Source organism: Oryctolagus cuniculus, chromosome 12, assembly GCF_964237555.1.
Source record: "Oryctolagus cuniculus chromosome 12, mOryCun1.1, whole genome shotgun sequence".
Classification (NCBI taxonomy): domain Eukaryota; kingdom Metazoa; phylum Chordata; class Mammalia; order Lagomorpha; family Leporidae; genus Oryctolagus; species Oryctolagus cuniculus.
This window is the reverse complement of record NC_091443.1, coordinates 62,812,263-62,827,128: the sequence shown is the minus strand read 5'-3', so window position 1 is coordinate 62,827,128 and position 14,866 is coordinate 62,812,263. Positions and strand designations below refer to the sequence as shown.

At 40.1% G+C, this 14,866-nt stretch overlaps 1 protein-coding gene across 5 annotated transcripts in view; it reads left to right on the top strand.

Annotated features, from left to right (window-relative positions):
- Positions 1-14,866, top strand: part of FSIP1 (fibrous sheath interacting protein 1) — a 227,216-nt gene that overhangs the window by 64,996 nt on the left and 147,354 nt on the right. For all 5 annotated transcript variants that reach the window (XM_051822081.2, XM_051822083.2, XM_051822082.2 and 2 more), the window contains one exon: positions 7,375-7,533. In XM_051822081.2, coding sequence (XP_051678041.1) covers positions 7,375-7,533 — 159 coding nt within the window. The remainder of the gene's footprint in view (positions 1-7,374; positions 7,534-14,866) is intronic.

Below are 14,866 nucleotides of genomic sequence, written 5' to 3'. Positions count from 1 at the left end.
GAACCAGTGGATGGAAGACCTTTTTTTGTGTCTCTCTCTCACTGTCTGTAACTCTACTTCTCAAATAAATGAATAAAATATTTATTAAAAAACCAGTGAATTGTTAATATTGCCTTTTGTATATTATTTTTGTTAGCATTTATTTCTTGTACCTTTACTTTACACTGGATCTTAGCCAAAAGGCCAAGAAGCGATGTGTATGTTTATTTTAAGTTTTGTTATATTTTAGAGATTTTTCATAAATACCTTGTTGCTGGATTGTTGTTGATTTTATCTTTAAATTTTTTGTTATTATTTCCTATTATTTACATTTTAATGAAGATTTTTAATTTGTTCATGATTATTATAGCCACTAATTTTTGGTCTGTTTCCTGCCATCAGATTTTATATTTTATTCATCATATTTGTTCTGTTTTCTTCACTTTATCTCCATATCCTCTTGTAGTTTGAATTTCAGTATCCTATATCTGATTTGCTACTGTTAACCATCAAGTTCTTTAATACCTTAAAACATATGTTGTCTTTTCAACTTCAATAATTAGTTTCTAAAGTTCCATACCTTAAGAAGGCTGAATTTTTATTATACTTTTATTTCCTGTTTTCTTTCCTCTGGGATATATTGAAATCATCTTGAATTTTAATTCCAGAATATTATATAATTTTACCTTGAGATCAGTGTATTTCTTGTACATTAGCAATCTTTCTCAATCAAATTCAGTGCACATTTTTAGTGATATCATTAACTGTCTATTTGTACTCTGATCACTATTTACATAAATAATTTTTTGCATTATTTTTCTGGATTTTTTTTGAGAAAAATTCCTCCAAAAGAAAATTATTATGGGGATAATTTTGAGTGTTTGTATATTCTAAAATTTATTTTTCCTTCATTTGAATGATAGCTTGGGTGGTAACTAACTTCTAAGTGCAGAATTCTTTCTTTCTGGAAGCATGCAGGATTTTTGTGTTTAGGAAGATTCACAATTTTTTTTTTTTTGACAGGCAGAGTGGACAGTGAGAGAGAGAGACAGAGAGAAAGGTCTTCCTTGTCCGTTGGTTCACCCTCCAATGGCCTCCGCGGCCGGCGTGCTGCGGCCAGCGCACCGCGCTGATCCGATGGCAGGAGCCAGGTACTTATCCTGGTCTCCTGTGGGGTGCAGGGCCCAAGCACTTGGGCCATCCTCCACTGCACTCCCTGGCCACAGCAGAGGGCTGGCCTGGAAGAGGGGCAACCAGGACAGAATCCGGTGCCCCGACCGGGACTAGAACCCGTTGTGCCTGCGCCGCAGGGCGGAGGATTAGCCTAGTGAGCCAAGGCGCCGGCCAAGTTTTATTTATTTATTTGACAAATAGACAGTAAGAGAGAGACAGAGAAAAAGATCTTCGTTCCATTGGTTCACCCCCAAAATGGCCGCGATGGCTGGAACTACTGTGGTCTGCAGCCAGGAGCCAGGTGCTTCCTCCTGGTCTCCCATGCGGGTGCAGGGGCCCAAGCAGTTGGGCCATCCTCCACTGCCTTCCCGGGTCACAGCAGAGAGCTCAGCTGGAAGAGGAGCAACTGGAACTAGAACCCGGCGCCCATATGGGATGCCAGCGCTGCAGGCGGAGGATTAACCAAGTGAGCCATGGCGCCGGCCCCAAGATTCATAAGTTTTATCAGATTATGTGTGACTTTAAAAGCATTGTTGTTGCTTGGTGCCTTGAAGGCCTTCTCAGTCTGAAGGCTCACTGTTTCTTCAAGAAATCATAATATTTTTCTCCCTTCTCTCATCTCTTTTCTCTCTGGGATACCTGTAAAGTGGAGTATCAGCTGAGAATGTGATTGGCTACAAGTAACAGATAACTTTATTAACAGTGGATAAACCAATAATAAGTTAATTTTTCTCCAGTAACAAGAAGTTCAGGAGTAAGCAGCTAGTGTCTTCCTGTCTTCTTGCTCCACATTCTTAGTGTGGCTTTTGTTTCTAGGTTTGCAAGATTGCCGCTGTGCCTGTAGCCAAGTTTTCTAGGCAGAACTAAAGAGTAAAGGGCAAAGACACACTTCTCTGAGGCTTTGCCTCTTCTGAGGAGGTATCTCAGAAATTCCACCTGCATCTCATTGCTAAGCTGTCACATAGCTGTTTTGTATGTGTCTGCAAGTGAGGAGTATTTGGTTATCTTACCTTCTAGTTTTTATAGCAAAGGTAGGCAAGGAAAAAGGGAATCAGGAGGAGGATCAGGTGGAGGACCTGCCTGGAGGACCTCCTGGATTGCTTTTCCAGGTCTTAGGACATTTTATTCTATTAATGTTCATCTTTTGTGCATTTTGTTCATATGAGCTCATTTTGCAGTTTTCCAAGTTGAGTTAACTATGTCTCTCCTGCTGCTTAGCCATGTAGATCTATTTGATGAAAGTCCTTTCTTTTTTTCTTTACAGGCAGGGTGGACAGTGAGAGAGAGAGACAGAGAGAAAGGTCTTCCTTTACTGTTGGTTCACCCCCCAGTGGCCACTGCAGCCGGCATGCTGTGACTGGCGCACCGTGCCCATCTGAAGCCAGGACCTAGGTGTTTCTCCTGGTCTCCCATGCGGGTGCAGGGCCCAAGCACTTGGGCCATCCTCCTCTGCACTCCCGGGCCACAGCAGAGAGCTGGACTGGAAGAGGAGCAACCGGGACAGAATGCGGGACTAAAACTCCATGTGCTGGCGCCGCAGGCGGAGGATTAGCCTATTGAGCCACAGCGCCGGTCTGATGAAAGTCCTTTTAACAAGTCCTTTAATTAGCTGATAAGGAAGATACATGTAATATACAGAAATGATATAAGGCTAGCTCAATGATGGCACGTATTAGAACAGCAGATCACAGGAGGAAGATAATGAGTGCATTGAGAAGAATTTAGGGAAACTTGAAGGAAGGAACTGATTTACTTGCAGTCTCAGACCTCAAACTTCTTGCCATTCCTCAACTTCTCCATGCTCTTTCAAATCTCTGCATTTTCAGATGTTCCTTTTCTTATATGCCCAGAAACCTCATCTTTGACAATTGCCTGCACAACTTAAAAACGATGAATGGAGGGTGCAGCACTGTGGCATAGTGGGTAAGGCCACTGCCTGCTCTGGTGTAGTGGGTAAAGCCACTGCCTGCAGTGCAGGCATCCCATTTGGGTGCTGGTTCAAGTCCCAGCTGCTCCACTTCAATCCAGCTCTCTCTTATGGCCTGGTACAGCAATGAGGATGGCCCAAGTCCTTGGGCCCCTGCACCCGTGTGGGAGACCTGGAAGAAGCTCCTGGCTTTGCATCAACTCAGCTCTGGCTGTTGCTGCCATTTGGGGAGTGAATCAGCAGATGGAAGACCTCTCTCTCTCTCTCTCTCTCTTTCTGTGCCTCTGCCTCTCTGTAACTATGCGTTTCAAATAAATAAATAAAGGATGGCTGAAATGATAATTTTGTTCTAATTCCTCAGAATTCTTATTCTCCAGTTCTTTATTATGTCAAGTTTAGTATTAAGGATGTTATGTTCTCTTGATTCTCTCTAGGATGCTTGCTTAGAATCTTAAAAAGATTTTCCTCTGTGTTAGAAATCCACACTTGGAACTAATGTCTCCACTGTCACCCTTGCCAACAAAATAAGTTCTGCATCAGATCTCAGATTACTCACATATGTTAGTATTGAAGGGGTGAGTCTGATTGCTTGGCCCTGCCTGAACCCTAGCTTTAAAGACTATTGAAGAGCGTTTTCTTCATATGTCTTGGGAAGGCAAGGATTAAAAGCTAGAAATTTCCTACACATAGCAAGGGAATATAGAAGGTACTAGCCAAAATAATAATGATAATGATAATAATAATAATTAAACAAAATAAAACCTTCTACTATCTATTCTATATAATTTCTTTTTGTAATTGTATAGTGCATGAAACATTTAACTTGTTATTGAATTTCTTAAAGATGTTTTTTATTTATTTGAGAGGTAGAGTTACAGAGAAAGGGAGAGACAGAAAGGACTTCCATCCACTAGCTCATTTCCCAAATGGCTGCAATGGCCAGAGCTGGGCCAATCTGAAGCCAGGATCCAGGAGCTTCCTCCAGGTACTCATCATGGGTGTAGGGGCCCAAGTACTGGGGCTGTCTTCCACTCCTTTCCTAGGCCGTACCAGAGAGCTGGGTCAGAAGAGGAGCAGCTAGGATACGAACTAGTGCTGGCAGTGCTACAGGTGGAGGCTCAGACCATTATGCCACAGTGCCGGCCCCCCTACTAATGAATTTATCTAACATATTCTTTAAGCTCCAGTGCTTTTTAGAATGGCTTACATACAGAAATCAACTAACAACAGATGGTGGCGAGGATGTGGGGAAAAAGGCACACTAATCCACTGTTGGTGGGAATGCAAACTGGTAAAGTCACTATGGAAGACAGCTGGGAGATTCCTCAGAAACCTGAATATAGCCCTACCACACGACCCAGACATCCCACTGCTCAGAATTTACCCAAGGGAAATTAAATTGGCAAATAAAAGAGCTATCTGCACCTCAATGTTTAGTGCAGCTCAATTCACAATAGCTAAGACATGGAATCAACCTAAATGCCCATCAACGGAAGACTGGATAAAGAAATGATGGGATATGTACTCTATGAAATACCACAAAGTGGTAAAAAAAATGAAATCTGGTCATTTGCAACAAAATGGAGGAATCTGGAAAACATCATGCTAAGTAAAATAAGCCAGTCCCAAAGGGACAAATATCAGGTTCTCCCTGATCTGTGATAACTAACTGAGCACCTACAAGGAAACCTGTAGAAGTGAAACTGACACTGTGAGAAGCAATGACTTGATCAGCCCTTGTCCTGACTGTCGAGGAACAGCTTACTATTTTATTCTTTTTAGTATTTTCTTTTTCTATGTAATACCATCGGTTGAGCTCTTTAATTAACACAGAATTATTCTTAGGTGTTTAAATCCAATTGAAAATTGACCCTGTTAAATATAAGAGTGGGAATAAGAGAGGGAGGAGATGTTCAGTTTGGCACATGTTCCCTTGGACTTACCCCTAAGGGTTAAGCTAAAAACTTACCATGGGACTTCAAATCCCATTAAGTTGGCAAGTACCAATGCCACCTTACTAGTTAAAAGTTATCAGTGTAAGTTCATAACTGATCATAAAAATAGGATTAAGTGTCAAAAGGATCACATAAGTGTCAAAAGGATACACAGTAGACTCATAGAATGGCAAATTCCCTAAACAGCACTCTGGCCTCAGAATCAGCCATTAAGGCATTTAGATGAGGATGTAGGAAAAAAGGTACCCTAATACACGGTTGGTGGGAATGTAAAATAGTATGACCATTAGGAAGACAGAATGGAGATTCCTCAGAAAGCTGAAAATATATCTACCATACGATCCAACCATCCAACTCCTAGGAATTTATCTAAAGGAGAAGAAATCTGCATATGAAAGATTTATCTGTTCCCTAATGTTTATTACAGCTCAACTCATAATAGCTAAGCTATGGAATCAACCTAGATGTCCATCAACTGGTGAAAATGTGATATATACAAATGTGGAATACTACACATCCTTAAAAAATAATGAACTAATGTCTTTTGCAATAAAATGGATGCAACTGGAAACCATTATGCTTAGTGAAACAAACTAGTTACAAAAAGAGAAATATCATGTTTTATCAGATATGTAGTATTTAATATAGAATACAAAAAAAATCTAGGAATGAAATGGACATCTTGTGATTTTGGTGGTTGTTTTTAGCCTTTGTTTATACTCCTGTGGAACTGTGGTATTTCTACCTTTTACTTGTTGAATATTATGAATATTATGGAATATTATACGTTAAGCCTGTTATTATAGACAGGATTGAAATTATGTCTTTGAAAAAAATGAAAGAAAAAGAAGGGGGATTAAGGTAGGGGGAGAAGAAGGGAAGAAAGGAAGTATTGTTATCTTCTTATAATTGTACCTATGAAATATATGAAATCTGTTTTCTTTATATTAATAAAAATATATGGGGAAAAAGCTGTTCCATTATAGAGAAAACCTGATTTTTTTTAAACTTTTATTTAATGTATATAAATTTCCAAAGTACAGCTTAGGGATTACAATGGCTTCCCCCCCCATAACTTCCCTCCCACCCGCAACCCTCCCCTTTCCCGCTCTCTCTCCCCTTCCATTCATATCATGATTCATTTTCAATTCTCTTTATATACAGAAGATCAGTTTAGTATACATTAAGTAAAGATTTCAACAGTTTGCACCCACATAGCAACACAAAGTGAAAAATACTGTTTGAGTACTAGTTATAGCATTAAATCACAATGTACAGCACATTAAGGACAGAGATCCTACATGAGTAGCAAGAGCACAGTGACTCCTGTTGTTGACTTAACAAATTGACACTCTTGTTTATGGCATCAGTAATCACCCCAGGCTCTTGTCATGAGTTTCCAAGGCTATGGAAGCCTTTTGAATTCACCGACTCTGATCATATTTAGACAAGGTCGTAGTCAAAGTGGAAGTTCTCTTTTCCCTTCAGAGAAAGGTACCTCCTTCTTTGATGACCTGTTCTTTTCACTGGGATCTCACTCCCGGAGATCTTTCATTTAGTTTTTTTTTTTTTTTTCCAGAGTGTCTTGGCTTTCCATGCCTGAAATACTGTCATGGGCTTTTCAGCCAGATGCAAATGCCTTAAGGGCTGATTCTGAGGCCAGAGTGCTGTTTAGGACATCCGCCATTCTATGAGTCTGCTGTGCATCTCGTTTCCCATGTTGGATTGTTCTCTCCCCTTTTTGCTCTATCAGTTAGTATTTTCAGACACTAGTCTTGTTTATGTGATCCCTTTGATTCTTAGTCCTATCATTATGATCAGTTGTGAACAGAAATTGATCAAATGGACTAGTGAGATGGCAATGGTACATGCCACCTTGATGGGATTGAATGGAATCCCTTGGTATGTTTCTAAATCTACCGTTTGGGGTAAGTCAGCTTGAGTATGTCCCAAATTGTACATCTCTTCCCTCTCTTATTCCCACTCTTATATTTAACAGGGATCACTTTAAACCTGATTTATTTTTATTCAACATATCACAAACTGATTTTTTTAAAGTAAGGAAATGAGAATATTATGGGAATCAGACTGTGAAGCTAAGAGATTTATTCCACAAAGGAAAAAGATCCACAAAATATTTGAAGATACTTTATATACAGGGTTGGTAGACAACAGACTCCTAAATGATTTCACTTTTTTCTTTGACTTTTTCAGCATTATATTTTTTGACTTTGTTTATTTACTTTTATGAAATCCTGAGTGCTGAAATTGCAGTCTAAAAGGTCTGTTTTGGAATAAAGGTAGCATGAGAATGACCTGGTGACCCTTGTGTCCACTTAGGGTGATCAGTGTGGCTGGCTGGTTGCAGGAGATGGATACACACTAGCTCCCACCCAGCACGCACAACTTGCTGAAATCAATACAAAGCTCCAAGAACTTTCTGCAACCTCTCCGACCATGCCCAGCTTCTTCGCAAGACCTGACAGTCAGAATGAGCAGGTATGTTTACCTCAGGATTAAATATTTCAGGGCAGTGTGGGTTAAAACTAATTCACATAATTTCACAATCTGTTCAATAAAGAGGTTTCTTCTAAATTGCTTTCTCTATGACTGCAACTGTAATAAGTATAGTTTCCATAACAATGTGTATTTTCCTTTGATTTATTTTATACCCATTTTTCTTTCATTTGGTAATTTGCTACAATGGGAGTCAATGAGGAAATATTTATAGTATTAAATCTCTGTGGTTTAACCTAGTTCTTGATCATAAGAAGAGAGAAAGAAGACAATTGACATAGTACACACGTAGTCCTTTGAGGATCTTTTTCTTTTTATTACTCTGGCCCTTAGGTATTAGCAGTAGCAACCGATTATTCCATACTCTGCCACATTCTTCTAGTACCTTGAATCAAGCAGGGATGTACACTGTATTAATGACTTCTCTCCTGTGAAGGGTTTGAAATGAATGTGTTTCTTATCTCAGTGGTTCCTTCAAATACTCTTTTTAAAATAAGGACAGCAGATGCTTTTAATATTTATTTATTTATTTGAAAGGCGTGCAGGGTCTTAGTCCACCCGAACAGGGATGGACTGGGTCCGAAGAAAGGTAAGTGCGCCACTCGCCCATTCCCCAGCCTTCCGATCCCGGAGACAGTCAGACGCAGCAGGGAGTCAAGTCAAGCAAGCAAGAACTCGGTTTATTGCATGTGTAGCAAAGCCTTTTAAAGCACAAGACCGCAGGATTACTGGGGCAGGGCATAAGGACCAACCAATTACTTAAAAGGTCATTTTACAGGGTGACTTTTTACAGGACCAGCCATATGTCTGTATACTCATCATCAGTTGTCACCTCCCCTGATGCTGTGCAGCCAATCAGCTTTGGTGGTAAACGATTTTTCGGTACTGCCAACCTTACTTCCTTTGGGTGCCATCTTTGAATTGCCTCCTGTGCCTAATTCCCCACAAGGCAGAGGATCAGAGAGAGAGGAAGAGATGGACAGAAGTCTTTCCATCTTCTGGCTCACTCCCCAAATGGCTGCAATATCCAGGGCTGGGCCAGGCCTGAAACTTCATTCTGGTCTCCCATGTGGATGGCAGGGGCTTAAGTAGTTGGGCTATCATCTGCTGCCTTCCCATGTGCATTAGCAGAGAGCTGGATTGGAAGTGGAGCAGCTGGGACTCAAACTGGCACTCTGAGATAAGATGCTTGCATTGCAGGTGGTGGCTTAACCTGTGGCACCACAACACTGGCCCAACCTTCAAATATTCTTTTACAAAGCTGGTAGAGGTGTATGGCACTTCAGGGAACAGTAGCAGCTTTGGAAAACAAAATTCTCTCCCTTCCTGGGATCTAGCTCAGGGTTGGGTATTGGTCTGAAGAGAAAATGTCTGGTCTTTCGTTATCTCAGGACCCTTTACTAACTTACTAAGAGTTTCACCAGATCATTTTCTGTATACTTGTAGATGGCTGTGATTTCCTTGGTCCTTCAAAAGATTTAACTATCTGTAGCCTATAGGTAATAATTCTGACTTATAGTAAGTCCTTTTTACAAGCTACCAAGTGAAGGTGAAGGATCTGGCGTTAGACCAGTTGAAGCTACCTCTGGGGAAAAGAGCAGAGTCAAGATGCCCCAAAGAATGAGTTGGTGACTGGCCAAACACCTTCGTGGAGCCTGCTCAATTTCCTTGGGATGTGTTTCTGAGCTCCAGGCACAGCTTCCGGCCCCCTGAGACAACAGTGGTGTTGGTAGTCTCCCCACCACTAATACCTGGATTGGGATCACTGTTCAAGGAAAGCAGAATTGGAATCTTCATTCCCACCACAGTGTACCCCAGGACTTTGACACCAGTTATAGTAGTTTGTTTATGTTCTGGGTTCTGTTATCTCAAAAGAAGGAGATCAAGATGGAGTGACAAAATGGTTCAGGGATATTCTTTGTTCTTTTCATGTTTCAGCTGATTTTCTCTTGTTGCTAGATTTTAAGAGTAACTGAGATCCCATAGTGGAATAATGGTTTTAAAGATAGAAAATGTATTCTTTGTGACTGTCAAAAATGTTATTATTGAAAGAGAGACTGAGAATTTATGGATTTGTTCAGCCATTTAACCATTAGAACTTCAAATAAAGTATGAATTTTTTTAGATTCTATCATCATTTTTTTTTTTTTTGACAGGCAGAGTGGACAGTGAGAGAGAGAGACAGAGAGAAAGGTCTTCCTTTGCCGTTGGTTCACCCTCCAATGGCCGCCGCGGCCGGCGCGCTGCGGCCGGCACACCACGCTGATCCGATGGCAGAAGCCAGGAGCCAGGTGCTTTTCCTGGTCTCCCATGGGGTGCAGGGCCCAAGCACCTGGGCCATCCTCCACTGCACTCCCTGGCCACAGCAGAGGGCTGGCTTGGAAGAGGGACAACCGGGACAGAATCCGGCGCCCCGACCGGGACTAGAACCCGGTGTGCCGGCGCCGCTAGGCGGAGGATTAGCCTAGTGAGCCGCGGCGCCGGCCTCTATCTTCATTATTTAAATCATATTTTCAGAGTTCACATTTATGGTTCAGATGAAATATTTGAAAAATAATGAAAGAGAAAACCAGTCCATTATTTTGTTGTTACATACTAAGATTATATATTATTAAGTGAAATGACATATATTGAACAAAGCAAAGAGAAAAGCGTGTTTTGGACTCTCACTGAATACAAAAGCAGAAATAGAACATCATAGTTGTTGAAAGAAATAATTGATACTTCTTGCATGCGAAAAAGAATATCTTTTGAGCTATTACTCAATTTCTACTTGGCATTTCCTCATTTCTAACCAGTGCCAGAAATTTCACATTGGGTTTTCAAGGCAGAAATGCTAACATGGCAAATAATTTTATGGATATTATCTTTGGAATACCTTTTGAATAAGTACACTGAAAAGTATCTTGAGTAGATTCCCTTATCTACTTAGTTGATGAATGGCTCCAATCATTTGCTGAACTGCAAATATTTATGGTGCATATTCATTTTATTTGTATTTTTCATCCTTCTTCAAATTATTAGTAATTTCTTCCTATGCTCTTGAAGAATATCTTTTAAGGGGAATATAATTTCTGTGTTAAAATAATTACTTCAATAATTACTAATTTATTGAGTTCTAACTGTATATCAAGAATTACAAGGGCCTTAAGGTATATAACTTTGGAGTAAAAAAAGCCGAACTTCAACTTTTGTCTTTGCCATTTGCTAGATTTATGGAATTGGGCATTAGTTAGAAGCTCTCTGAACCTCAGTTTACTCGTTTTAAAATAGTCACATTCTTTAGGTTCCTTGTGAGGAATAGCTTGGTTAATATACGTAAAGTCATTACCATAATATCTGACACAGAACTCAATCAATGACACTATTATAAGAATATGTGATTTAAGGAACTTATTTCCTAGGAGTGTACAAAAGTAACTGGTATAAGACAGCATAGGTAAGTGCCATAGTGGTGGTACAGAGGAGAGACAGCACATCTGGAAAGATTATCAAGAAAATCCATTTTCATATGAGAGGGGCAGGAGGAGGAAGAAGAGCTGGAGAAGGAGGCAGAAACCCACAATATAGCAGGAGGCTAGAGACTGTTGGCCTGCAGGGCAAACTCAGCTCACAGATAGATTTCCTTTAACTCATTAAGGGTATAAATATTTTTAAGACACTATGTAAACAACAAAAAAAGGCACTATGTAAAAATTAGGCAAATTTCTATAAAAATCCAAATATCCAGTTTCTCTTGAAAAAAATGAGAAAATATCACAACATTAGGACTGAACCCTTACTTTGTAGCTGTTCTATTGGACTGAGCTGTGTAGCAGCTGCTGCTTTCTATGGGGCCCAGATTCTCCAGTTTGCCACAGCACCCGCCACTCCACCTTGCATTGTCAAGAAAATAGTTTTGTGAATGAGGTGAAGCACACAAACTTTGTGACGTCTTCATCAGTGGTTACTAGAAGGTGCTAAATTGGTAGTCACAGAAACGTGAGCTGCTAAAGGTAGAATAGTTTGAGGGACTCCAGAAATGTGGCTTGGAGATTAAGGAAGTGTTGGTCATTGTGAAAGGGGCAGATTAGAAATCTTTCCTTATGAGCTTGCTGATAATAATGTTCTCATATAGATGGCCTGGCCTGGCATTTAACTTTATGGCAATGTTTTAAAAGCAGCATATGGCTTTTACATAACTGATTTCCTTGGTGTGAAACAAAACATGTAGTCACATTCAAAAGAAAAAATGGCATATTATTGCTATTACTGTCTTGTGAGAGATATCATGTGGTTGCAGTTTTTACATCTGCTTTTAATTTTCATTTCATCTTAGCAAAAGAGAACTAATTGAAGCACAATTTTCCCCTTAGGATCAGTGATTTAACTGTGCATACCTTTCTGTATCCATCCCCCAGCCTTCCAAGGAATTAGTTAGTTCTTTCCACATATTGTAAATCCCACCATAAAATTGACTGATGTTCCATCATTTAGTTTTTATTATTTATAGATGTATTCAATTCTAGCATTTTCTAGAAATATCTAAGATACAGCAGTTATGTGAGCATTTATTTTCTTAAATCCTTAGCAAATGGATTCAATCATAAATTCTGTTCAGTTTGGCTCTTGTAAATAAGTGCTGTATATTCATCTCTCATGCAATCAACGCTACCAAATCTAGAATTCCAGTTCATGGTTATTTTTTTTTTTTCTGGAGGAGGGTCTTCAAAAATAGCTCTTATTGACAAGAGGCATTTCTTTGTTCATAAACCAACAAATTTAATAGAATATAAATGTCTTCTTTAATTTGAATTTTTCCCTTAGAATATTGATTCAGTTGTGTTCAATTTGGTAAGTTTAATAATAAGTTAACAAATATTTGGTGGAGGAAAATTGTAGCTGTTCAGTTTTTTCTTTGCCAAGATCATATATTGCTGATAGCAACAATTTTTTTTTGACAAAGTTAGACAGTGAGAGAGAAAGAGATAGAGAGAAAGGTCTTCCTTCTGTTGGTTCACCCTCCAAATGGCCGCCATGGCCGGTGCACTGCGCTGATCCGAAGCCAGGAGCCAGGTGCTTCTCCTGGTCTCCCATGCGGATGCAGGGCCCAAGCACTTGGGCCATCCTCCACTGCACTTCTGGGCCACAGCAGAGAGCTGGACTGGAAGAGGAGCAACTGGGACAGAATCCGGTGCCCCAACCGGGACTAGAACCCGGGGTGCCAGTGCTGCAGGGGGAGGATTAGCCTAGTGAGCCATGGTGCCGGCCAACTGATAGCAACAATTAACTCTTTTGTTTCTCTGTCTCAACATTAGCTAAAATTTAAAAAGTATAAACCATTGTTTGACAAGTAATCCTGAACAGTATTTTATTTTTGAGTCCAGAGATTTGTATAGTTCTAATGATGGCCATGAAGTCCACTTGGCCTCAAATATACTTAATGTGCAGATTGAAGGCAGGGATCTAGGAATTTCTAAATGTATTCCAGTCTCAGGCACAAAACTCTTTTGCTATCTGCTCATTTCCAAAACTATGGAAGCATGCCACAGGATCATGGATTTCTGGACTGGAGAGTAAACAAGAAGTTACTTCCAAGGTCTTCGTTTCCAATGCCAACCTGTCAGACATTCTCAGTTAAATCTGGGAAATTGTTCTTGCCACCTGTTTTACAGATTACTTTGAAGTATATATTTCTTTGTTTTTCTGTGTTAAGCCTCTGATGTAGTCAAGGTTTCTCTCATTTCATGGCAGTATTCCAAGATGATAAAAACAATCTGCCTGAGGGCTGGCGCTGTAGTGTCATGGGTAAAACCACTGCCTGCAGTGCCAGCATCCCATATGGGTGCCGGTTCGATGTCCCACTTCCGAGCCAGCTCTCTGCTGTGGCCTGGGAAAGCAGTAGAAGATGGCTCAAGTGTTTGGCCCCTGCACCCACATGGGAGACCGGAAGAAACTTCTGGCTCCTGGCTTTGGATTGGCTCAGCTCCAGCCATTGTGGCCAACTGGGGAGGAGTGAACCAGCAGATGGAAGACCTCTCTCTCTCTGCCTCTCGTTCTCTTTCTTTGTAACTGACTTTCAAGTAAATAAATAATCTTTAAAAAAAATCTGCCTGAAAAGACTTTTCTCCTACGTTGGCTACTGGCAGGCAAATGATCTGTCTGATGGCAGCAAACAGCAGTAGCCTGTGGACATGGATAGCATTAGCCCACAAATGCTTCATTTAGGCAGGTTTGTGCTTTTCTAGTTCCTTAACACGTGCCTTGTTTGCATACCAGGTAACTTACGAGCCTGTTAGTAGTTCCTCCATATTTGACTTCTGAAAATGGGTTTATTTAACTTCAAACATCCCTGTTAGCTTAGTCAACACCACAGATATTTTTCTAAGAATGAACTCAGGAAACTTTGCCAGTCATTTAGTCAAACTGACAAATATCTATTGACCTCAGGGTTAGTTCTCTTCTTGTGGCTCTCTTAGACATTCTTTAAATATTGTGGAGTGGTTTTACTGAATTCCCCCTGAAAGAATTTTTTTGTGTGACTTAGGAATATATAAACAATATGTTGGTCAAAGAATCTGCTTAAGCATTTCTACTGTGTGGAATTAAAATATTTCCTGATGATCATGAAAGCAGACAGTACTGGTTTGCACTTTGTTGTGAGAAAAAGAAAACACCAAAAAACTTCTCTTGGTACCACAGAGCTTTTTGAATATTCAACTAGATAATTTTTGCAGGCATCAGTGACTATTTTTTCTTGCTCCTTTGTTACCTCTGCTTTGATCGCATGATATTCTCTAAATATTTGAACCATGTGGTTATGCTGTCAGATATCCAGGAACTATAAAAAATATAAGAAAATAAGATAAATAATTTAGATCTTTACTATCCAGATAATCACCATCAAATTTCCTTCCAGTCTATTTCTCTGCAAATACACATACAGACACATACGTGTGCCCACAAACAAAAATGGTATAGTAGAATTCTGTACAAGAAACAGAAAGGACACCTAGTCTGGATTATGAAGATAAGTGAAGTGAATATTTGTAGGTATAAAGACAGTAACAAGGGGTGTTGGGGTACCTGGAGACTAGCAACCATGGGTAGGGTGCAGAAAAAGTGTTCCAGGAACTCCAGGAGAGCTGAAGTTGAAGAACTGGCCATCTGTGGTTGTGATTATAGAGGGTGTGGGCAAAGGAGCAGCTAGCCCTTCCCCACTTCTGCATGAGAATTTGACCTATAGTTAATTTCTTACCTCTGTTTCCCTGGCAATTTGATAAAAGTTGGAATGCCAACTTTGCTTATGTTAAAAATGACCCCTGGATTGGGAGAA